This window comes from Pristis pectinata, chromosome 5 (assembly GCF_009764475.1).
Source record: "Pristis pectinata isolate sPriPec2 chromosome 5, sPriPec2.1.pri, whole genome shotgun sequence".
In the NCBI taxonomy this organism is placed as follows: Eukaryota; Metazoa; Chordata; class Chondrichthyes; order Rhinopristiformes; family Pristidae; genus Pristis; species Pristis pectinata.
The window spans coordinates 17,988,974-18,015,913 of record NC_067409.1 but is presented as its reverse complement, the minus strand read 5'-3'; the positions used below and the strand labels follow the sequence as shown (position 1 = coordinate 18,015,913).

Genomic DNA, 26,940 nt, shown 5'->3' with positions numbered 1-26,940 from the left:
GTCATTGTACCAAACCACTTCTCAATCTGCTGTGCCACAATGCTGTATTTCACTTTGAATATGTGTCCTGCTGGAGTGGAGTTAATTCATAGGATAAATGGAAAACTGTTGAATCTTTGTTGTCTCTACTCCAGAATAAAAATTACCTAAACATCATTCATCGATTTACAGTACACTGGGTAAATGTGGTTAAGGGCAACCATTGTGATGACTATGGCAGAGAGCAGGGAATGCTCTCTGTAATTACCATTTTCAGATTTGTCCCCATTCTTAGCCTCTCAAGCTCTTGGTGTCGTCCTTTTCCCAAATATGGGAGACGAGGCTGTGCATTTGGTTCTGAAGTTCATCTCTGCCATGTTTTGGATCTTCAGAGTGATATAGTTGCTTTTCAATTGGTATTTGGGCTTTTCAGCATCTTATTAAATTAAGGTAGCAGCATGACTGGACCGGTTGGCATGCTGTGAGACTTAGTCAAGGATACTCATATCAAGGAGAGATTTTTTTCATTGTGGGATTCTTTGAAGTACCCATTACAGTGAGCATTGACTGCCTTGCGTTGGTCTCCTCTATTCCTAGCTTTCAGTAAGAAGTGGGGTGTGCTTTTGTGTGTTTGGTCCATAGATGGTTTTGACAGTGTGGGAAAGCTCCACACACTTTGATAATTGGTGATTGTTGCATCTCCTGTACTCTTTCCACTCACCATCTGTTCTCTGGGTTGCTAACTTTTAATTGGACCTTGTCCTTCAGTTGGCTGTGGAGTTGTCTCAAGGGAGAGAAAATAACATGATAGAATGTAAGAGCTCCTTGTGTTGGTGGTCTGCTCCTGGATCTCCTGATATCTTCTGGCAGAGAAGCCAACAGTCTCTTCACAGGTGCTAATTACAATGGACTCGGAAGTCCAGGCATTGTTGGAATTGGAATGGTCTTGTCTTGCATACTGTTCATACAGACTAATTCATTACAAAGTGCATTGAGGTAGTACAAGGTAAAACAATACAGAATGCAGAGTAAAATGTTACAGCTACAGAGAAAGTGCAGTGCAGGTAGGTAATAAGGTGCAAGGTCATAATGAGGTAGATGGTGAGTTCAAGATCTTATAGGGAACTGTTCAATAGTCTTTTAATAGTGGGATAGAAGCTGTCCTTGAGCCTGGTGGTATGTGCTCGCAAACTTTTGCACCTTCTGTCTGATGGGAGAGGGGAGGAGAGAGAATGTCTGGGGTGGGTGGGGTCTTTTATGCTGGCTGCTTTACAGAGGTAGTGAGAAGTATAGACAGAGTCCATGGAGGGGAGGCTGGTTTCCATGATGTGCTGGCCTCTGTCCACAACTCTCTGCAGTTTCTTGCGGTCCCGGGCAGAGCAGTTGCCGTACCAAGCCGTCATGCATCTGGATAGGACGCTTTCTGTGGTGCATCGATAAAAGTTGGTGACTGTCAAGGGGGACATGCCAAACTTCCTTCATGTAAACATTCACCCTAGTAGTCACTAGGGATTCCAGAATACCCACTATTTCTTCCTTGGCTTGTCTTATTGTTTTATGCATGTACTGAATGCTCCCTGCCCTCATGCTTAGTAATGCAAGTTAACTCATTCCATGACTGAAAAATAATGTTTATCTCCACTGTATTTCAGTTTAATTTGTAAATTTGTATTTTCCCTGATTTTCAAATGAAATATTTAAGGAAAAATAATTGTTTTCAAATGAATTGCTATGAGTGGCTTGTTCCTTCCAAGTTTTTTTTTGAGTTCTTGCTTCAACAAAACATGCTACTCAGTTGCAAATGAACTTCGAAGCACCAGATGTAAACACTTAACATCAATTATTGCAAAACCATGAAAAAGTCTAGCGTAACTAGTAAGGTATTTTGATGCAGTATTGATTGAAAATAAAATGCCATTGAATGAATTTCTCATAACAGATTCAATAATTTAAAAAAAGCTGTTTAAAATTCAAGATTATCTTTACTTAAATTCAAACTTTTAACATAAAAGATCCAGGAGAGTAGTATTCACAACACACTCTGCCTAAGAGATAGTAATGAAAATCTCATGTACACTGTTGGTGGAAAAAAATACCAATTTCTAAAAAGTAGCAAATACTGAAAATAAAAGTTTGTACATTTTTGTGGTTTGTTATTCAACTGTTGGTAGTCCACAGCAGTGTATCATCAGTTTTTAAAAAAAAATTCAAGTTGTAGTTTCATTTTATATAAAATAGATAGATAAATAAATAGGTGTGTGTATAAGTGTGTGTGTATATATAATATAAAATATATGATATTTATACAACTTTTCCCAGTGAAAAGGAACAATGCCTGATAGATTTATAATTTTCTCAAAAATGTTGTCTTGAACAAAGCTGTACTTGCTAGTTATTTTACTGACGCAGAGACTGCTGGAAATCTGGAGCCACACACAAAATGCTGGAGGAACTCAGCAGGTCAGGCAGGATCCATGGAGGGAAATCAACGGTCGATATTTTGGGCTGAAACCCTTCATTAGGACTGGAAAGAAAGAGGGCAGAAGCCAGAATAAAAGGTTGGGGGGCAGGGGGTGGAGCACAAGCTGGCGGGTGATAGGTGAATCCAGGTGAGGGGGAATGATGTGAGAAGCTGGGAGGTGATAGGTAGAAGAGGCAAAGGGCTGAACAAGGTGGAATCTGATGGTTATTTTACTGATTTTCCTATATTCACATTATAGGATCGAAAACTTGGTCTTTATCCTACAGTCTTCTGGTTTATTGGTTACCCCTGAGCCAGTTGGTCCTAATTAATGCAGAGTCAGTCATTGTCCTGGAGCAAAAAAACAACTTGGTGGAAGAACTCTGATTTTGCTCCAGATTCCAATCTCTGCAGTGTCTTGTGACTTTGTGCTTGTCCTGACTTGGTACCTTTTTAAATCATGATTAGTTGTGAGGATGTTGCTACTGGTTTTTCCTCGTGTTGCATCTGGTTCTTCTGCTGATTTACCTTTTACATTCTATTTACATTTCAACCGTTTGGAAATGATTATCTATTTTGTTACTTAGTCAATGATTGGGTCATTTTTCTAATGCTGGATTATTAACTTAATATGAATTCCAGAGCTGCTGTGGTGGGATTTCAACTCGGGATTGCTGGTTTGAATCTCTGGATTACCATTCTGGTAATTTAAATGATTTTTAAACACTTCCTATCAGAGTCCTACAGGATAGAAGCAGGCCCTTTGGCCCATGGAGTATATCCCGGCCGTCGTGCCTATCTATACTAATCCCACTCGCCTGCATTAATTCCATATCCCTCAATGCCCTGCTCATTCAAGTAACTGTCCAGATGCCTCTTAAATGCTGTTACTGTTCTTGCCTCCACCACCTCCTCTGGCAGCTCATTCCAGATATTCTGCATGAAAAATTTACCCCTCAGATCCCCTTTAAACCTCCTCCCTCTCACCTTTAAACCTATGCCCCCTTATACACAGTAAATGGTAGGGCACTGAGGAGTGCAGAGGAACACAGGGATCTGGGAGTTCAGATACATAATTCCCTGAAAGTGGCATCACAGGTAGACAGGGTTGTAAAAAAGGCTTTTGGCATCCTGGCATTCATAAATCAAAGTATTGAGTATAGGAGTTGGGATGTTATGGTGAGGTTGTATAAGTCATTGGCGAGGCCAAATTTGGAGTATTGTGTGCGGTTCTGGTCACCTAACTATAGGAAGGATATCAGTAAGATTGAAAGAGTACAGAGGAGATTTACTGGAATGTTGCCTGGTCTTCAGGAGTTGAGTTACAGGGAAAGATTGAACAGGTTAGGACTTTATTCCTTGGAGCCTAGAGGAATGAGGGGAGATTTGATAGAGGTTTACAAAATTATGAGCGGCGTGGACAGTTAATGCGAGTGGGCTCTTTCCACCTAGATTAGGAGAGATAAGTACGAGAGGACATGGCTTTATGGTGAAAGGGGAAAGGTTTAGGGGGAACTTCTTCACTCAGTGGTGGGAGTATGGAAGGGGCTGCCATCTGATGTAGTAAATGCGGGCTCACTCTTGAGTTTTAAGAATAAATTGGATAGATACGTGGACAGGAGAGGTCTGGAGGGTTACGGACTGGGTGCAGGTAAGTGGGACTAGCTGAATAACATATCGGCACAGACTAGGAGAGTCAAATGGCCTGTTTTTCTGTGCTGTAGTGTTCTATGGTTTTACACATCCCTACCATGAGAAACAGAATCTGATTATCTACCCTATTTATGCCTCCTATAATTTTATATACCTTGATCTTGTCACCTCTCAGCCTCCTTTGCTTTAAAGAAAACAGACCCAGCCTCTCCAATCTCTCCTTGTATCTAGAGACTGCCAATCCAGCCAAGATCTTTTCTGCCCCCTCTCCAGCATAATCATAGTGTGGTGACCAGAACTGCATACAGTACTCTAAGTGCAGCCTAATCAATGTTTTGTATAATTGTAACATGACATCCCAACTCTCGTACTCGCTGCCTCAGCTGATGAAGACAAGCATGGTATATGCCTTCCTCATGACCCTATCTACCTGTGTTGTCAGTTTCAGGGAATTATGTACTTGTACCCCAATGTCCCACTGTTCAACAACACTCCCCAGGGCCACTCCCCATTCACTGTGGTTTATCTTCCCAGTCAGAGTCAAACTCTGTCAGCCATTCTCTTGTCCCCTTTCCCAGTTGATCTATATCCTATTGTAACCTCAAACAACCTCTTCACTGCCCACCAATTTTTGTGTCATCTGCAAACTTGCTAATCATGCCATCCACATCCTCATCCAAGTCATTGATACATATGACAAGCAGCAAAGGACCCAGTACTGATCCCTGCAGAACAGCACTGATCACAGGCCTCTGATCTTAAAAAAACAACCCTCCACTACCATCCTTTGTCAACTACCATCAAACAAATTTTGTATCCAATTTGCTGCTCGGCCTTGATCTCCTATGTTCTAACATTCTAGCCCATCTGGGGCTTTGCTAAAACAACTTCTACCGCCCTCCCCTCTTCAAAAAAAAAAGTCAAATCAAATTTGTGAGACATGATTTCCTAAGCACAAAGCCACAATCACTTATTACCTTTCCAAATGCAAATAAATCCTATCCCTCAGAATCTCTTCCAATAACTTTCCCACCACGATGTAAGGCTCACTGGTCTGTAGTTCCCTGGCTTATCCTTGCTGCCCTTCTTAAGTAAAGGCACAACATTAGCCATTCTCCAGTCTTCTGGTACCTCACCTGTGGCTAATGAAGATGCATAAATCTCTGCTAAGGCCCCAGCAATCTCCTCCCTTGCTTCCAATAACATTCTAGGATGCACTTGATGATCCCCCAGGGATTTCCCCTCCTTTTATGAATTTCAAGACCTTTTGAAATGTTGCTATTCTCCAGGACTTCCCACTACCTTGGTAAAGCAGCTAACATAGTCAAAGACTCCACTCACCCCGGTCATTCTCTTTTTTTCCCCCCTTCCATCGGGCAGAAGATGCACCAAGCTCAAGGACAGCTTCTATCCTGTTGTACAAGACTCTTGAATGGACTCCTTCTACAATTAAGATGAACTCCTGATCTCTCAATCTCCCTTGTATGGCCCTTGCATCTTATTTGTCTGCCTGCATTGCATTTTCTCTGTAACTGTAACACTGTTTTGCATTCTGTTATTGTTTTCCGTTTTGGACTACCTTGATGTGCTGAAGTGTGGAATGATTTGTCTGGATGGCAGGCAAACAGAAGCTTTTCCCTGTATCTTGATACATATGACAGTAATAAACCAATTACCAGTATCACTGTTCCCTCCCCTGAACTCACTTGCTTCCATTTCCTTCTCCAAGATAAATACAGACAAGAAGTATTAATTTAAGACTTCACCCATTTCCCATGGTCCCACACATAGATTACCAGACTGATCCTTAAGCAGACCTGCTCTCTCACCAGCTATACTTTTGCCCTTAATATACAGTATCTCAGTTTAGCTGTCCCTTTTTCAAATGGAACAAGGCCAGATTCTGCAGTCTGTCAATGTAACTGTAATACTTCATTTCCAAAACATTCCAAAAAAAACTCTTCCTTCCCTTTCTAAACCTTTTGTGTCCTTACAACACAAAGTACTCTAACTGGGACTGGTGAATGCTTTTCTGGCTTGTAAACTTTTTTCAACTTAAAGCAAGCCCAGAATGCTCTATGCTTTTCATGGTCCTGCTACCAACAAATATTCATGTCCCATGTCCCCCATTTGTACAATTTAGGGTCTATATTTCTCCTCATTCTTCTTTCTTGATTTTTTTACATTCAGTTTTGGATGTCAAATATCTGCTTATTTCATTAGCCTGTGTCTGTCTATCTTATAGCCTACTACTGTCTTTCACTTGAATTACTTAAAAGATTTGTGCCATCTGCAAAGTTTGAAGATGTGTCCTATATCTCCAGGCATACCAAAAACAGAAGCAGATTGAGTACTTAAGAACTTCATTGTATGCCTCCCTCCAGGCTAAATACGACAATTCTATTTCTTCCCCAACCTCACAGCTGTGCTGCAAATTAACCTTTTATCTCTTGGGCTACATATAAACAAAAGCAATTATACTTTCTCCATCCACCCATTCTGTTATCTCATCAACAAACTCTCATTAAGTCAGTGCTGGTTCTTCTGTATCACTTGGCTCTTGTTCACGTGACTGTTTGCTTGTTCTAAAGCCGTAAAACTGACTGCCTTGTCTTGCCAAGTTCATCTTTCTGTCCTTTTTTGAACAAATTGGAACATTTGAAATCCTCTGATCCTTTAACACAAATCCTTTATCTAAGCTTTGATGGATTGTGGTGAGTAGTTCTGTAGTTTGTGTTCGTATTTCACTTGGCAGTCTGTGATGCATCTCAATCTGGTTCTGGTGACCTATCCCCTTTTAAAAGTAGCATACATCTTTTTACTACTTCCTTTTTTGGGTCATTTGGTATAACCAGTTTTCGTGTCAACCATTTTCAAAAATGTCAAATACTGATGCAAAGTACTGATTAGTATCTAAGCCAGGCCTTCTGCTTCCATCAGTAGATCTCCATATTGATCCTTAATTGCCCCATTGGTTCATTGGCAGGCCTTTTATTCCTAAGTGCTTAAAGAAAAGTTTTGGATTACCTGTAATCTTAGCCTCCAATCTATTTTCTTGCCAGTGTTTCATTATTCACATCTCCACATCAGGATATTCAGCCTGATTTTCTTTTGTATTATTAAGTTGACTTTCTCTCATCAAATTATTCTCCCTGATGGATTGCTGTTAGAGCATCTAAATTTCAGTATCCTGATATGTACATTAAGCAATTTAAAGTTGCTCTTATAATGGGGAACTGGCATAACAATCCTTTATTAATTATTAGTATATTTACTTTGCCAGGAGCATGGAATACAGGGACATCTTCATAACAAATGCCTTGTAATACTCTAAAAGCAACATTAGTTTCTATAAATAGACTTGTTAAAAAGGGAATCCGTTATTTCCATCAAACATTAATGATACTTAATCATGCAGTTTCACGTTGCTCCTCCAGGGTCTCGGAGTTGTCTTGTGGCAGAATGCCACAGGTGCTGCAAAGAGAAGCTTTGAATGCTGAGTCACAGGAATGCAGAGAGAATGCTTTACACTTCTCAATGTTGTACTGCTGGCTCTTAAGCTAGACCTTTTAGTCAATTAATTGGGCGTCCTGCTAAGCAGCTTAATGGGAATCTTGAACTAAGTTCAAGTTTATTGTCATAGGCATACATACACAAGGTATAAGTGCCATGAGAATTAGCTTTTTGCAGCAGCAATATAGTACATTACAAACATACTTTAACCTAAACTTCAAGTTAAGTTAATATAAACTATATGCATAACTTGACAACAAAATAAACACAATGACACTGGTGCAAGTTGAGAGAAAAAGAAATATTGTCTGAGGTTTTGCATGTTGGTTTAAGAACCTGATGGCAGTGGGGCATAAGTTGAAGTTGAACCTTGAGGTGTGGGTCTTCAGGCTCCTGCACCTCCTGCTCAATGGCAGCATTGAGAAGAGGGCATGGCCTGGATGGTGGGCATCCCTGATGACGGATTCTGCCTTCCTGAGATGTCGCCTCTTGTAGGTGTCCTTGATGTTGGGGAGAGCGGTACTTGTGGCTGAAAAGTGTTTAACCTTGGGGTGCTGATAGAGGAGAAACTTGTTAACCAGAGGACTCAAATATTTTAAGCTGAAGGATGTCAGTCATGTATTTTAGTTTTCAGATCTATTATCTGTAAACTTCGGCATTTTGCTATATTCTGTTTTGTTGCAATGGCCAATTAAATTTACAGGTCTTTTTCACTGCTGTTTAATGGAGCAGTTGTTGGGGGAATTATGCTTAAAAATTGCTTAAAACAATGTTTTGTGTTGAAGTTTTATCAGCAGTAATATGCCCTTCATAATAGAAAATTGATCTTTGCACAGAGATGTGATCAGGTTTTAGAAATGAACCAGGAAATCTGTTTCTCAATAGTAATAGATTAATAAATAACGCATGCAAAGTATTTGATAATCTTCCAACGGACTCCATATGTCTTCAAACTACGTGGAAGAAAATAGAATGAAGATAGTTGTTATTATATAATATGTGGAATAAAAAATGGCTGATTAAAACTTGGCAGAAAGGACAGAAGTAACGGGTCAGTTAGCTAGTATCTTGAAATAGAACAAGCCAGTTTACATTTCAAGTACGGTTCAAATTAGAACACCCTTGTAATGTCTAGAAGTTGTCCACTTTTTTGAACCGATACTGCTTGATGAGTGTTTTTGGTATTTCTGGTTTTTGTTGCGATTTCCAGCATCTCCTGGGTTCTTTAATGAATTTAAGTATGCTGTTCAGTGTCTGAGTAGAACAGTCTTTTAAAAATTACTTGTGCTGACTAATTGTGGTTTATATCATCAGAATGGCTCTGTTCTCTTGCATATACCAGGTAATACTTTTTTCTGAGATAACCTTTGTATGTAATTATTTATTGGAGTTAATATCTGTTACAAGGGTAAAGCAGCTCAATTTCAGAAGATTTTAAAACTAGATCTAAAGTCAAAGAAAGCTTAATTAAAGTGTTTAATTTGTGGTTTATCTCCCCTGAGACTAAAACCTTCTCAGTTGGATGTTGTGGAATTTGGCAAAGACTGCAGCACAGGATGCTATTTGACTTTCGTCTCTTTCCAGTAAAAATGACGGTCTGGAACTGATTCATACAGCAGGAATTCTTAACAGTATGTTGTTTAATATTGCCATATAAGATTATGATGAAGTTATCAGCAGTTGCAGGCAGAATAAGTTCAAAATGCATTTTGTGGTCAAATCTTCATCTGTATTTGCCTGAGAATACCTTAAATGGGGATAATTGAACTTTCCAAACTCCACTTGGGAACATGTTGTATGGGGAATGATGAAACTGGACAAACCTCACTGCACAAGCTACCCTTCTGTAATGTCAAGAATTACTGCGCAACCATAGTGGATGATCTTGCACATGAATTGCTTGTGATTGGTCGCATTATATTATGATTAGTGACCAGTTTCCACTAAATTGCATACACTTGATTTCTAAAATTATTTCCTATCCTTTGGGAAGGTGCGGTACTCTATGCTTCCCACAAAGTCAGAGTTAATTTCTGATCTAATTCCTCCTATTATATCCACGCTAAAGGTGTAGAGAGACATTGTTAAAACCAACTAAAATGACAACATACATTCAAGCCCCCATCCCTGACTTCATGTTGCTTCAGGACTCCAAGGAAGTAACAAAAATGTATGAAGAACTCGTACACCATTAAGCAATAGCAAGGTAAAAGGAAAAATGTGATAACCTTGTATAAGTGCTGTAAATATGGCAATATAATACTGTGATGCTCAGAGTAAATTATATTAATCTATCAGGCAGTCCCTTAGGATTGAGCATAATTGGCTTTCACTCCAACTTTGTGGGTTCTGAGGTGGCCAGTGATGTCGATGTGAGCCTTCCGCAAATGGGGCAGAAAGTGGTTGATTGGATGGCAGGATGAGTGTTTTGTGAGCTGGTGCACTCCTGTCACTTATGGAGGCTTTTTGTGTGCTCCCACATCCTCAGCTTCAATACCATCCTGATTTGCTGGTCTTCCACCTTGAATAATCATGAATTGTTGAGTATTTTCAGTACTCTTAAAATTTTCTAAGTTGTGTCTTAATCAGGAGCTCCTGAAGGAGATGGTGTTGATTTTTATTTCCTCCACATCTTCCCCCCACCCCCTACTGGTCTCCTCCAGTGGCATGTAACTGGGAACATAACATGGGTGATATGGCATTGAGATTATTGTCATAAAAGTTAGAACAAGCAGCCAAAACTAACCTTATTAGTTGCCCAATAGCTTGTTTAGCTTATGGAAATTTTCTCGAGCGTGGTAACACCAAAGTATGTGGCATTTAACATTTTGAACCTTTCTCCTATTTCTGAATTCCTTCTCATAAACAGAGTGGAAAATCTAGAAAATATTTTGTCAGACACAGGACTGTTGGTAAACAGGAAGGTAAATAAATATTAAGTTTGCCTTCTGCCAACATTTGTTAATTTTTAGATGCATAGAATCACATAGATAAACATTTCAGCCTGTTGTGTCAGTGCCCTCTTTCAGCCTAATCCCATGTCCCAGCTCTTGGTTAGTCACTTTGTAGGTTACAGCACATCTAGAACATAGGAAATAGGAGCAGCTCTAAGCTCCAAGTACTTCCTAAAATGTCAGAGTTTCTGCCTCTACCACCTTTTCAGTCGGGGAGATTGAGATTCTCTTTCAGTTGTTAGTTGGGAAAATAAATTCTCAATTCTCCACTAATCCTTTTACCAATTAAGCCTTTGACTACCAATTATTGTCCTCTCTACTAGGGGAATAGGTCCTTCACAAATTCTGCAGGAGAAGTCGCTGAGATGAGGCAGTAGCTTATTCTTGATGGTGAAGCTTGTTTCATGAAAACTTCATCTTCAGATTTGCCCCTGGAGCTGAAGATGCCCACTGCCTTGTTCTTCAGATTGACCATATCATGCCAGTTGTATCTTGCTTGGTATGTCATTGGCAAAGAACCAGACTTCCTGAGCTATGACAGCAGAGCAAAGTTTCTGTCTGTTGCTGATGGAATTATTCATGAACATCCTGTCATGCTGGATCCTGAATTTCATATTATGTAGTGGAAATTGTTTGTGGGTAGCCATTGAACATCAGCTACCATGTGGACTTCACAAAGCAAGGTCTTGATCCAGTGGCAAGGAAGATCGAGACAGCTGGACACCACACCAAGGGTATTAATCCTTGTACAAGCAGGTGCCTCTTGACAAGCACTCACTCACTTGCTGACTTGTGTGCATACATGTGGGCACTAGCACAGGAGCCCTTGCTCACAGGCAAAGCATTTCAGATTCCAACCATCCTCTGGGTTCAAAATTCTTCCTCTATTCTCCTCTAAACCTCTTGTACCTTACCTTAAACCTATGCCATCTAGTTTTAGACATGCCATGGTGAAAAGTTTCTCACTGCCTACCCTATCTGTGCCCCTCATAATTTTGTATACCGCCATGCCTCCTCTTGCCTGCTTGCCCATTCTCAGTCTTGGGCTCATGCATTTGGTTCCAATCTACAGTCTGAGAGCCCAGCCTCCTACTTGGCCCTATCCCTGACTCCAGCTGCAAACCTACTTGTGTTCTCAATCTTCAATTCTGGCTACGTTCCTAATCATGTCTGTTTTTCCTGCCCATCCCCACAGTTACACATGCTGGAAGCTTCTTGGTTCCCTCCTTGATGCCCACACTGTCAGCTAGCTTTGTATTATCAGTAAACTTGGATATATTACACATAATCATCTCAACCAAATCATTAATATAGATTGTGAACATCTCGGAGCCCAGCACTAATTCTCATGGAATTCAATTTGGCACAGCCTTTCATTTTGAGAATGACCTGTTTATTCCCTCACTCATTTTTTTTTTCTGTCCATTAAGCATTCCTTGGTTCACGGCAGATTTTATTCCCTATGCTATTTGCTCACAGTCAAAGTCATACAGCATAGAAACAGGCTCTTAGCCCATCATATCCATGCCAGCCATCGAGTACCCATCTGTACTGATTCCATTTACCAGCATTTGGTCTGCATTCCTGCCTCAGCCATTCAACTCAGCTTCTAGTCTTCTAGATGTATGTCACATGTTGTGAGAGTATCTACCTCCATCCCCCACTCAGGCAAAGCGTTCCAGATTCCAACCATCCTCTGGGTTCAAAATTCTTCCTCTGTTCTCCTCTAAACTACTTGTACCTTACCTTAAGCCTATGCCATCTAGTTTTAGACATGCCATGGGGAAAAGTTTCTCGCTGCCTACCCTATCTGTGCCCCTCATAATTTTGTATACCTCTATCAGATCCCCCTCAAACTCCTCCACTCCAATTTTGTTTTATAATTATAGTATCTGAAATTCCAAATGTATCTCATCAATTGACTTGCCCTTTATTTAGTCTGCTGGTTACAACCTCCAAAAGATTACCTCCCTCCTTTCTTCATTAGTGAGGTTACCTTTATATCATTCGGTAAAGAATCTACAGAATTTTGGAAGGCGACAACCAGTTTATCCACTGTTCCCATCGCCATTTATGTTCCCAAATCTTGAAGTGCAGGTCATCAGGTCCTGGGGATTTATCAAATGTCAATGCCATAAATTTATCTAATCCAATATTTTTTAACTGATGCTTTTTTGAGCTGTTTATTTGCTCTAAATCTAAAGTCCTCCACTATTTCTGGGAGGATTTTAGTGCCTTCTGTGAGTATTTTGTTCACGTTTGATGTTAAGAGTCTGGAATATATCAAATGTTACACCCACCTATAAAGTGCTGTGCTTGCCAAATAGTCATACAGCCTCCTTTTGAATTTTTCTAATACACTCCCCGGAGCTTTCTTATGTTCATCATCCTTGGGATAGATTTTTTCAGCTTCCTTTTTGAACCTGAAGCAGTGTTCTTTTGTAGTTTATGACTAAAATCAGGAAATAATGGCAAAACCATCAACTTGCATTGATTGAGTGAATGAAATTTCATTTTTTTAAAATGTTTTTCTAGGCAGTGGATTTTCTCTTCTTTTCTCAACTGAATCAAATTGTATCTTTTTGTAAACCATGTTACCAGTTGCTTTCTTAGGGTTTTTCTTTGCTGTCAAAATTATTCCTACAGACCTCTTCCTGATGGAGTACGATGCATTATTATTATTCTCTCCATTTATTCTGATTATTTTTTGCACTATTTCTCTTTCAGTCAATTTTTTATTCCATGCAGCAGCCACTTTATCTTGTAGGAAACTGCATTAAATCTCTTCTGGTTTTCTGCAGCTTTTGGGAAATGTGGTTAGAATGTACAAATCACCAACGCTGTCAGGTCTGTTGTGTGGAAGCCATAGATAATTCACTGCTCTCGTACTGTGGAGAAGTGTTAATGACTGCAGCACCCACAGCTTCTCGTTTCGGCTGTAGGTAGTTTCCTGTGAATGTATGTGGCCAACCCAGATGTAGAACCAATGTAATCTAGTACACTGATAATCTTAATTAGGTGTTTAGAAATTCTGACATAGCTACAGATTTTTGCACAATATATTATTGGAATGATACAGTTGCCATGATCCCTAAATTTCTAGGAATTTGCATTCCAGCTATTTTTAAAATTTGCCTGGAACTTAATTCACTACCACAGTGGACTGTTACTGGTCAGTCTATGAGTAATGGCTGGGCAATGACAGATTTTTCAGTATCAGCAAAACAAGAGCTGGTCATTGACTTCAGGAAGCAGGCCAGAGTACCTGCCCCTATTTGTATCAAGAGTGCTGAGGTGGAGATGGATGAGAGCTTCAAGTTCTGAGGTGTAAACATCACCAAACGCTTATCCTGGTCCTACCACATTGACTCCATGGCCAAGAAAGCACACCAGTGCCTCTACCTCCTCAGAAGGCTAAGGAAATTCAGCATGTCTCAATTGCCCCTCACCAATTTTTATAGATGCACCACAGAAAGCATCCTATCCTGATGCATCACAGCTTGGTATGGCAACTGCTCTGCCCAAGACTGCAAGAAGTTGCAGAGAGTTGTGGACACAGCTCAGTCCATGAAAAACATACCCCCCTCTCCCCCCATGGACTCTGTCTACACTTCCCGCTGCCTCAATAACCAGCCAGCATAATCAAAGACCCCTCCCACCCCAGACATTCTCCCTTCTCCCCTCCTCCATTGGGCAGAAGATACAAAAGCTTGAAAGTGCTCACTGCTAGGCAGAAGGACAGCTTCTATCCCACTGTTATAAGACTATTGAATGGAGCTCTTGTTTGATAAAAATGAACTCTTGACCTAACAATCTACCTCATCAAGTCCCTTGCACCTTATCGTCTACCTGCACAGCACTTTCTCTGTAACTGTTAACATTTTTATTCTGCATTCTGTAATTGCTTTTCCCTCATACTACCTTGATGCACTTGTGATGTGAAATGATTCGTATGTGTGGCATGCAAAATAAAGTTTTTCATTGTATCACAGTACATGTGACAATAATAAATCAGTTACCAATTGAGGGCTATGTAGATAGTCCTAGGATGTGGGTTTTGTCTGAAGAAGGGAGATTAAACAGATTTTGACTATATTCTCAAATTTAGAAAAATGAGAGATCTTGTTGAAGCATAAGTATTGCCATGTGCATGACAGAGTAGGTGCAGTGATGATGTTTCCCTGACGGGGTGACAGTCTTAAATATGGGGTCAGCCACTCGGGAACAAATGAGAACAAACTTCGCCCAGATTTAGTGATTATTTGCATGAGAGAGAGAGAGAATTAGTGCAAGAAAAGTGGGTCTGACATCATGGACCAGCCATGTTCTATCTGAATGGTGAAATAGTCTATTTCTGCTTCACTGCAGATCTGAAATAAAACACAAAATGCTGAAGATAGTCAGAAGGTGAGGCTTTTGTCAGTCTAACATCTTTTCAAGTGAGGCAGCAATTCACTTGCACTTTTAGTTGAACATAAGAAATGGGAGCAGGAGTAGGCCATCTGGCCCATCGAGCCTGTCATGACATTCAATAAGATCATGGTTGATCTGTCCGTGGACTTGGATCCACCTCCCTGCCTTTTTTCCCCTTAACCCTTAATTCCCCTACTATGCAAAAGTCTATCTAACTGTGTCTTAATTATATTCAATGGGTAGCCTCTATTGCTTCCCTGGGAAGAGAATTCCACAGATTCACTACTCTCTGGGAAAAGCAGTTTCTCGTCATCTCCATCCTAAATCTATTCCTCTGAATCGTGAGGCTATGTCCCCTAGTTCTAGTCTCACCTACCAGTGGAAACAACCTTCCTGCCTCTATCTTAGCTATCCCTTTCATAATTTTTTTATGCTTCTATAAGATCCCCTCTCATTCTTCTGAATTCCGGTGAGTATAGTCCCAGGCGACACGATCTATCCTCATAGGCTAACCCCCTCATCTCTGGAATCAACCTGGTGAACCTCCTCTGCACTGCCTCCAAAGCCAGTATATCTTTTCTCAAGTAAGGAGACCAGAACTGCACGCAGTACTCCAGGTGCAGCCTCACCAGTACCCTGTACAGTTGTAGCATAACCTCCCTGCTCTTAAATTCAATCCCTCTAGCAATGAAGGCTAACAATCCATTTGCCTTCTTGATAACCTGTTGCACCTGCAAACCAACCTTTTGCGATTCATGCACAAGCACTCCCAAGTCCCTCTGCACAACAGCATGCTGCAATCTTTCACCATTTAAATAATAATCTGATCTTCTATTTTCCCTTCCAAAGTGGATGATCTCGCATTTACTAACATTGTACTCCATCTGCCAGACCCTTGCCCACTCACTTATTTATATCTCCCTGCAGACACTCTTCATCCTCTGAACAATTTGCTTTTCAACTCAATTTAGTGTCATCAGCAAACTTGTATACGCTACACTCGGTCCCCTCTTCCAAATCGTTAATGTATTTCGTGAACAGTATGGGCCCAGCACCGACCTCTGTGGCACCCTGCTCACCACTGATTGCCAACCAGAGAAACACCCATTTATCCTAACTCTCTGCCTTCTATTAGTTAACCAATTCTCTATCCATGCTAATACATTACCCCCAACTCCATGCATCCTTATCTTGTCTTTTATGTGGCACCTTATCGAATGCCTTCTGGAAATCCAAGTATACAACATTCATTTGTACCTCTCTATCCACTGCGCTCATTATATCCTCAAAACTCCAGTAAGTTTATCAAACAGGACCTGCCCTTCCTGAATCAATGCTGCATCTGCCTCATGGAACCATTTCTATCTAGATGTCTTGCTGCTTCTTCCTTAATGATAGCTTCAAGCATTTTCCCAACCACAGACGTTAAGCTAACTGGCCTATAGTTACCTGCCTTTTGCCTACATCCTTTCATAAACAGTGGCATGACATTTGGTGTCTTCCAATCCACTGGGACCTGCCCAGGGTCCAGAGAATTTTGGTAAATTATCACAAGTGTGTCTACTATAACTTCTGCCATTTCTTTTGTTTCATTTGATGCTCACAATGTAGTGTTTCCTGCACTGCAGAAACCAAACCCAGGCTGGGTGATCGCTGCAAAACACATCAGGAGAGACTGAGTTTCGGATTTACCTGTGACTTTATTTCTTAATCCCACTCCCATCCTAACCTTTTCATTTGTCCAGCCACACACTTTCCACAAGGAATTATTTTACATGGTCTAGAAACTCAGACTTGGTGCACTACTAGCATTAACTGCTTACTTCTGGAGTAGATTACAATTACGCTGATTTCAGGGTTGAATTGCAGCATGCTGGAGGTACTGGAGCATTGCCAGGCAAATTAACAAATGATATTCTGGGGAACGCCTGTTTTTGGGTAGTCTCAGAAGTTTTTAACAGTTCTGAAGCTGCTTTTTGAAAGACTTTCTGACTTGGATAGGTTTGCCTTAAATTGCCTTTAAACCTGAACTACTTTCGGCTGCCACAACCACCTCCCTCTCCCCTCCCCTCCTTTCTCACCCAACTAGCTTACTATTCTTGGACATCCACTGATCCTCTGATATGATCCCCAAGCTCTTCCAGCAAAAGACCCTCACCCAGCTGTGACTGTTTCTTTTTCCCCTGCTGTACCCTGGGCCAGAACCCACTTCAAGGGCTTACCTGCTATTTTCCTTTCACTCCTTGCCATGATGCAGCATATGAAGGTACATTCAGTAGGTGGGTCCAAATGGTGACTGCAAACTGTCATTTGACATGGTCCTGGAGGTGCCATGGAATTTTTATGCCGAAATCTTTGCACAATTTCACTTTTAATAGCCAATGTCTTGCCAAGGGTTTAAGCAATGTGAATGCCAAGCAACCTGTCTATAGTTGCTTTTACTTTTCATCTATCAATTATTTTGCTCAATAAACCTGCAATGATTGCATCATAGTAACTAATCCTTCAGCGTGTATCAGCATGCAATATGATAACTAAAAAAATTTTAATAGCAGTCATACCACTGAATTCAATGATTATATGGCATAAAGCTTACATAAAAATTAAAATCTTTAATGCATCTTTTGGTTCAAATGATTTAAAACAAAAACTGCAAGATTTTTTTAGTTTGGTCAATAAAATGCTACTTTATTTCTGAAAATTCATTAATTTCTTTTGAAATAAATGCATTAAATACCTTCATTAAAATAGCAAAGAAAATTATCCTCCAGTATAATTTCAAGGCCTACTTTTAATCAATCCTTGAAAGCTAAGCATTTTTTATTCCAGAGTTGCACACTGAGAATAATTCTTCCTGTTTTTAATCAACAGTTACTTGCCATTAACTGGACAGGACTAACAAATCTTCTGGACGTTCCTGGGTTGAAGTAAGTGCAGAACCCCTTGAGGAATCTCCTCAGGCTTCAACATTGTGTCTTGCTGGGCTGGCTTATAAATTTAAACCTGACAAGCACTGGGGTCAATTCATTAGGTTTTAAAGGCTTTTTAGAATTAATTGTGAGTTGCATGTAGGGGAAAATTAATATTATAACTGAATAGCTGGAAGACTGAGACTTTGAGGACCCTCCAGGCATTCTGGATATTAATAAATGGAAATGTATATCTACATCAGAATAGTTTTCTGATGCCTCAAAAACCAAACTGCTGGAGGAACTCTGAGTCAGGCAGCATCTGTGGAGGCAGAGGTCGGTGTTTTGGGTCGAGACCCTGCACCTCTGGCTCTGCTCCAGATTACAACATGCAGTCTCTTGCGTCTCAGTTTTCTGATGGTATCTATTTAAGATGTGATTTATGAAAATAACTTTGATACGAGATAAAGAAGTCCATCTACTGCACCAAGCAGTAATTTTGTCATAAATGACTAAACTGATCGGCTAGTCAATCTTTCAAGTCTTTGGTGTTAAGTCTGGTCGCTACCTTGCTCGCTGCATCCTATTAAGGATAAGTCATAAATTTCTGTGATATCCTTCCCTGCTTCAGCCAATTTGTCATCTGCTGGGATGAGTATTCATTGCAATCGTGGGAGTCAGAAAGCTTTGTTTCTTTGCAGGGTACTATTAGTTCAATTTGAAAGGGTAATTGGGCTCTGTGCATGATATTTGTCACACACAATTGAACAAATGCAGAATATAACATGGGAACAGGCCGTTCAGCCCATCCATGCTGGTGCTCTTGCTTCACACCACCACCTTCGTGCTGTCTCATTCATTTTGTTCTTTCTCCTAAACTTACTTAACTTGCCTTTAGTTATGCTTGAATACTCACTGACTACACATCTGAGCAAAGCAACTTCTCTGGAAATTCGCCATGTTATTTTTTTTTACTGACTTTCTGATATTCATGGTGCCTAATTTTGTCCTTCAGCAGTGGAATTTTTTTCCCCCCACATTTCTGGGTAAAAATTCTGGAACTCATTATGACTGCACTATGAAAGTACCTTCCTTGCACAAACAGCAGTGGTTTAAAATGGCAGCTCTCCACCACCATCTTATGGGAGACTAGCAATAATTTCGCTTGCATCACCTATTTTACATAAGTAAACTACATTGCAATACAGGCAGTTCACTAGTCATGCAGGCTATTGATTCGCAGCAGTGCCTGAGTGCAGTTATCGAGTCTCTGTTGCTGTAACTTACTGAGGTCCTCAATGCCAAGTGCCTTCCCAAACAAAAAGGACATTACAAATAACTGCTCAAGAATGCTACTTTGTATCTGTAAGTGAGTCATGCTGTGAGGTGTGGCAGTGTAAAATTAATTCCACTTTTAGAGTCCTTTGGGAAAGTGAATAAAAATAGAAAACTGTTCATGAAATCCACATTAGTATTAGTTGATAAGAGAGCAATATCTGTCTACAATGCAGTTGGTTAATATTGGTAATATTTCTGCATTAAAATGCAGATTTGGCTACTTTTAGTTAAAATTTTCTCGGTTCTCTCTGCTTGATGTAATTATCAGGTAACGTTGGATTGGTATAAATACTGTTTTCATTTGCGATGGGCCATGATTGTTGTATTGTTCACTGATCTGATTCTTATGCATTTGATGGATTGGAAAAATCAATTTCAGGTTGTCTAATTAATCACTCAGTAATATTTTAGTCTGCTAAATATTGAATATTATTAAAATAATGAAATTAATAGAAGTAATATAAAGGTGCCATGTCTCATGAAGATTGGGGGGGGGGGGATAAAACCTGGATAATCTAATGTCTCAATTTTAACTTTCCAATAAAGTAAGTTGTTAATTTGCATTTATCCAAAGAATTGTGCTATTTGGCTTTGACCAAATCCACTACTTTTAATGCACATAATAAAACTAAACATCTTTTCAGAGAACATTGACTTGTGGAACACAAAGTCATTAAATAGTTCTGTATTTACTAACTTCTGTTTAATATTGGATTTGCTTGTTTACCAGTAGGAGCAGTGAGTGGGTAGAACTTGACCACAAGGAGTGCCTTGGTTACTCGTTTTGTTTCCCTGGATTTAATTCTATACTGTAGAAGATGAGACTGAATTTTGTCATTTTTGACATCTTTTTTTGTATTTTCTGTACATACAGTCACGATTGTGTCAAGTCATTGTTGTAAAAACTTGTCCTGATCCCCTTCACTATGTATATCAAATGTGATACTGAACAATCAGTTTTTGACATGTTAATTAAGAGTAAATACTTAGTTCCTTGACTTGTAACATCATAAGCAAACTCAAAAATCCTTCTTGCACAAAAAGCCATGTTGAATAGAGGACTTGATTATATCAATATATTTAGGAAAAAGCTGGGAGAAGACTTTGCATGGGAGGTCTTTATGGGTGTGACTGAGGTGTGGTGCGTATTTTCTGCTCTGGAATTTGCTGAAGTGAAATGGATACTTCCTACGTCTGTGTATTTCTATGATCCTGTGAACTACTTTCCCCTCCTCCCATTCTTCCGCATGAAATAGATTGCATGTGGAGGAGATTCAGAATGGAAAGCCTTGCAGAAGAGGATCAGATTCCTCTTGTGTTGAAGTTGATTTGAGCCAAAATGGCTTCAGGTGTTCCACATATCCTGCTCCTACAGCTTTCTCACTGTTAGTAATTCATGAGACACGACACCAGAATGTAATAACCAGTTTTTTCAGTTTGTACAAAGAGAAAATGCTTGGGTAGGAAAATAGGCAGCAGTTATAACCACACCTCAAGGTCCTTAACAGTACAAGTGTTTCTTATCATTAATAATGCTACAGTTCTATCTATCTAACAAAAATAGATGTATATCCTCCTATTATGTCAATGTATACACGAATGGCGGTAAGGTATTATTAAACTTGCAGCTTTTCTCATTTCTTTCAAGCCTGTCAATTCAGCTATGTTTTCTGGTGCATAAAGCAAAGCTTTCCACATGCTGTATCAAAATCTTGATTCTGAACCTCTTGACCAGCCAATTGTATCCCCTCACCCCCAGTGATCAGACCCTTCAGGTCCCGATTTATTTTTCTTTATTGTTAGGGCAAATACTGTTGGGTTAATCGAAGGAGAGGAAATAACCTAGCTCACTAATTTTAAAGGTTGTTTTTGGAAATGAGGCACGTTTTTGTTTACACAGTGGGCAGTGGAAATCTGGAACTGCTTCTCTCAAAGTTGTGGTTGCTGGGTCAATTTAAATTTCAAGACTCAGACAGGTAGACAGCTGCGGGTATCATGCAACATGGATCAAAGCTAGGTTGATTGATCCCCATTCACTTGAACAAATCCAAAGTATGCATCAGTATGAAATGTGGTAGTGCAGTTCATATCATTGATAAACTTTTAGCCTCCACAACACCACACTATGGCTAAAGCATTAAGTGGGATTGGAGAAATAACTGAACTGCTAAAGTACAACTCAGATATTGAACAAAAATATCTTTTAAATTAACATTTGTATATAGTAAAAATGTACTACAGGGTTATAAGTGGCTACTTCAAAATTGGATGCATCTGTGATCTAAATTAATTACTAAAGAGAGTTGAATGACCTGCCTGTGTTTGGATGACACCATCAGTAAGAAGTAGTTCTGGTGTGGTATCACACGGATATGTGACATTTGCAAATGTGAACTTGGTTCAGTGATGCTCAAGGAGGACCATCTATAAACACAGGCAGAATTCAGAACCAACGTCAGTGCACTTCCAAAGGTAATGGTTTGTGTTATGTGCTAGTGTTAGGGTTTTCGTGTGGGTTCCATTAAAACATCTATCTAAGTTTTGAAGTAGACAAAATCCTTCCAATTTTGAACTGCTTCTCCTCAACCATAAGAACCTTGCAACACATTTTCCTCCCTTTTATTTTTCAGTTTGTATAATTTTGTTCAGTCTTTTAATTGTGGTTTCACTAAGTGTTTCAGTGTTTATGCTTTGGCTTCCTTTAACATTGTGTTATGGCTAACAAATTGATAATGCTATGAACTGCACTGCCACAGTACCGTACGCTTCACGCTGATGTATACTTCAAGTAATTGTGGATCAGTGTGGAATTCCTCCTGAAATATTTACTCAAGTCCTTAGTCATCCCTGGTTAATTTTCCTTGCACAAGCTATCTGCAATAATTTAATTTTCAGAGCAGCTTATTCCCTGAGAGAGACTGCTGCAAACAGCATTTCTGTACAATGGGAATGATTGAAATTGTTGTATTAGAAGTGTCTGGTTGTCTGTTTTTTTTAGTCAGCTCAAACTAACCTCAAAGAACCTGTTAAAATACTAGTAAGTGATTACTCTACCACTCCCATTGTCTGTGCTTTTTTTACTTGAGGCAGTGGGTGTGGTAGGACATTGGTTGACCGCTGCCTTCAGTTTTTCTTTAATTTCATTGGTTAAAACATTGATCAAATACTCATTCTGGTGATGAATAGCATGAGAGTGAGAAATGGTATTTTTAGTTACTATTGCCCTCTGCTGGAAAATATATGGAAGGTCACACTTCATATTTGGTGAATTGGTAAAATTATAGCAAACTAGTATTAGACCAGTCATGACCAACCTTTCTCTCTCCCCAGCCCCCGGTACAAAAATTTATACTAGTAGAATGTAGGTTTGTGGGAAACCTGCCGTTAAACCCTCTAAGAAAATTAGGATATCTGGTTACAGCTAAAAACATAATATACAGCAGTATGGGGTAGTACCAATTGGAGCTCAGGCTCTTGCTTGGTAGTTGGCATTTGTAAAGCACAAAGAATTGAATCTGCACAGTAGGCCAAATAATTTTATTTGCAGAATTGCGCACAAGTTGCCTGCAGAATTGAGCAACATTGGTGGTCTCTGACACTTCAGTGTGTACCATTTGGTTCTTCTACATAGATATCCTAGAGATATCTGGATGTTAGTACATAGGAGAAATATATTTTTATGTATTGATGATAAGATATCTTTATTGGTTACATGTACATCGAAACACACAGAGAAATGCATTTTTTTTGCAAGTGTCGCCATGCTTCCGGTGCCAACATAGCATGCCCACAACTTACTAACCCATACGTCTTTGGGAAGTGGGAGGAAACTGGAGCACCCGGAGGAAACCCATGCAGATACAGGGAGAATATACAAACTCCTTACAGACAGTGGTGGGAATTGAACCCGGGTCGCTGGCGCTGTAACAGCGTTACGCTAACTGCTACACTACCGTGCCTGCCTAGCAACTCTAACTTGTCAGCAATGTTTACCTGCCAGGATTTTGAATTAATATTTAACAAGATTTTGATCATTCTCCCTTTTTAAATGCTTGCATTTTTGCTCTTGAAAGTAATTGTTAAAGATTTAATCTTTGGTGTTTTCTTGAGGTAGAAAGTGTTTTTTGGATTAGTCTTTTGTAGAAGCATTGACCAGATAGTGGTATCTTTTACGTTGTTAGATCCATTCATTCAAAAAGCCAACTAATAATCTGGGTACTAAACATTTCAATTTGTATTGTATTCTTACTGATAGTTTGATTACTTTTTAATAATTAATGTCCTGTAGCAGGTTGAATATATTATAGGTAGAGGTGTATTGTATCATTTAATTTGCAGTGGATTAGTCTGACTGAGTAGAACAGTGTCTCTTTTGGAATGCACATTCTAATTATCACATGAGTAGAGACCAAGGTTACATGGAGTGAAATACTGTCTGGTCACAGCAACCTGGTGCAAGTTTTCCATTTCAGGCTCCAGGTTGAAAGTGCAGAGGTTAAGCGAGTGAAAGCAAAATGCTGCAGATATGACAAAAACAAAATAAAAATAGGAAATGGCACCAGATGAGAGAAGAGAGTTAACCTTTCATGTTGTGCCTATAACGGAGTGTGGATTCCATTTGCACAGATAGACACTTTTTTTTTAATACACATGATAAGTCTGTGTTGTCTCTGGATGGTTTTAATCACATTTGTCCTTTTCTCCCTCAGTGGATTGTCAGATACGATCATCCTTGATATCATTTCCAACTATCTGGTGCTGCCGAATCGTATCACTGTGCCACTTGTGAATGAGGTGCAGTTAGCTCAGCTGCGGTTTCCTGTACCAAAAGTAAGTTCCAGAGCACTGACTGCCCAAGCATACTGGTAACATTTGGGTTTGCTAAGATGACCATTAGTTGTTTACAAGCATGCCTATATAGCTGATGAACTATGCAGTAAGTGTCACGAACCAGCAACAAAAGAAACACACTGAGCATGATTCAGTGTTAAAAACTATTTTATTAATTACTACTTATGATAATACGTAAAATAAAAGTAAAAATGTTAGTATGTTAGAATTCAAAAATGTTAAACCTTGAACGTTAACCCCAAAACTAAACTCTTCGTGTGTGTGTGTGTGACAAAGTCCCAAACTCCAAGTTCCGGAATGGTTCTTAAAGTTCAGTTCCGCAAGCCATAAGGTGAAACATGAGCAAGGGCTTCTTCAACAACCACCGTTGTCTGAAGATAAGACGTAGACGTAGAGAAACATAGAGAGAGTACATATGAAATCCAAATGTTCCACGATGGAACCCAAATGACACTTCAGTGTTTACTCGGTAGTGACTTCCTCACCCCGAAAAGCATCCGAATCGTGGTCGTCCACACACAAATACCTGTTTCCTTCTACAGGTCAGCAACAAAGTGAACTCCACCGGATTACTTCCAACTTCCATACATGGATTTCAGTGGCAAACACAGTTATTGTTTCTCATCCATCGATAGAGAAAACAAGCAGGCTGGTGTCTCTCTCCCTTCTCTCTCTCTCTCCTTCTTCTTCTGCTGACTTCTTCAACAACATCATTACGTCCTTTATCTTCTATTGACGTAAGCACGCCCCACACACATAAACACACACACTCTCTATCTTAAAGGGACTTTCACTGAGTCTGTAACATAAGGCAATGGGATTATGTGTGTTTCTCTGGCAAAGAGTTGACACAGAACTGAAAGGCCAAATGGCCTTCCATAGAGAAATATTTAAAAGCTTATTTTAAATGCATAAACTTGTGGACAGTCTTGTGTTGCAGAGCATTTGCAGTGTGACAAAAAGAACATGTTTTAATTAGTTTCTACTAACAGGAAGCTACAATGGAGTCCCTACAGCATTTTTGGGTAAAAAAAGCTTGAATTTAAGTAGCCCTTTTCCACCCTTAATGTTCCAATGAACTGCTTTTCAATGTGGTCCCTGTTGTAATGAAATAAACCAGTGGTGAACTTACACATAGCACCGTTCTGTAATATCAGTGAGATTTGAAAAAAAATCAATGTTTTTATTGATAAATATTGTCCAGGATACAGGGACAAATACTGGGCGTGCAGCCCACCCACACTTTTTTTTAAAATAGTGCCTTTTATGCTTTCCCATCTACCTGAGAGAGCAGTTAAAGAGTGTCCCTTCAGAACAGTACAGGAGTGTCAGGCTAGATTTTTGTGCAGAAGCGAGTTCAACTTAAGTCCCACCCCGCCTCCCCTGCCCAAGGTCAGGTTAGCATGTTCCCTACTGAGCCATGGCTTATTCTATTTACTACTGCATGTCGCTCAAAAGATGGAAATCATTGGACTGTTATCTGGTTGTGATACTTTTGTTTCCTCTGGTCCATTTAAATTTCTACATTCGTTTGGAAAGGTTGCATGGGCTGCAAGATTTGTAGTAAACATTGAATGATACAGAACTCATCCATGTAAAGAAATATGCATGGATTAGTGCTCTATATCCTAAAAGGTTCAATAAACTTGCGTTTGGAACCTCTCCTGTTTATAGGTATTGGTGAATTATACTCCAGCTGTCCATCAAGGCTTGTGTAATGGTTGAAGTATGAAAGCTTACACTGAGGCAAATATTGACCAAACAACTCACCTTGTTTTCTTTCTTCTCTCTAAATGACACCAGTAGTTAATGTATTGCGTTATTTTACCTTGTGACTGATGCTCTTTGACAACTTCAAAGAAGTTACTAATGTAATCAATCCTCCTCTAATTATGATAGATGATAGATTTTATTTATTTCAGTTTACTATTTTGTTGCTCTTTTTTTAGGGGTTTCTAAGAATATACTTCACTGAAGCTCAGGATCTGATATGGAAGGATACATATATGAAAGGACTTGCAAAAGGAAAATCTGACCCTTATGGCATTGTTCGTATTGGTAACCAGATGTTCCAAAGCAAAACTATCAAGGAAAATCTAAATCCGAAGTGGAATGAGGTTTATGAGGTAGTTATGCTTTGAGTATGCAGCTTTACTAGTTCTATGTGCAGGTAGGGTAGAGTTGGATCATTGTACGTTCTCCAGAATTCCGTGGACACTTGCCCAGGTCATTCAATGGCAAGATACAAATTTAAGAGTCCACTCGGAAGTTGCCTTAAGCATGGAGTATGTTTGTGTTGCAGTAGGTTTTGTGAAAGTAGGTTACTTTTTAATTGAAATTATTGAGACTTATTATGTGCTTTGACATCCAACAATTAATCCTGAAATGTTTTTAATACTTTTTAGCTATCTTAAGCTTAAAATTTTGAATAATGATATTGAACTGTTATATAATATTGTCATTAGTTGATTTAGATACCTAGTTTAATTTACAGGAGGTAGATGCAAAAAATTTTTAATTCCCAAGTGAAAGCTTGCTGATACAATTTAAAATATCTGAAAATTATATTTCGGTTTAGTTGACCCAGATGGTACAGTAAAACTCACTTTTAAAATCAGCCCAATTGCACATTCCCATTGTTTTGGGAACTTAAGGTTCCTTATAGCAGCCGTACTCAACACTGCAGGTTTTCCTGTTGGGTGCTCCAATGGCTGTGGTTAATAGTTCTGATTGGCTGAGTGTAATGAGAAAATTTGAAAGAGTTTTTAAGCTAGTGCATTGAAGTATATGTATCAAAGTGTCATATGAGAAGTGGTGTTATTATTTATTCTGTAAAAACAGGACCTAATTTTTTCGTATGCAACTTAGT

At 39.4% G+C, this 26,940-nt stretch overlaps 1 protein-coding gene across 1 annotated transcript in view; it reads left to right on the top strand.

The window, feature by feature from the left end:
• esyt2b (extended synaptotagmin-like protein 2b) overlaps positions 1 to 26,940 on the top strand; it is a 135,912-nt gene that overhangs the window by 71,115 nt on the left and 37,857 nt on the right. Inside the window, 3 exon segments of the mRNA XM_052016001.1 lie at positions 17,845 to 17,900; positions 23,930 to 24,050; positions 26,021 to 26,197. Coding sequence (XP_051871961.1) covers positions 17,845 to 17,900; positions 23,930 to 24,050; positions 26,021 to 26,197 — 354 coding nt within the window.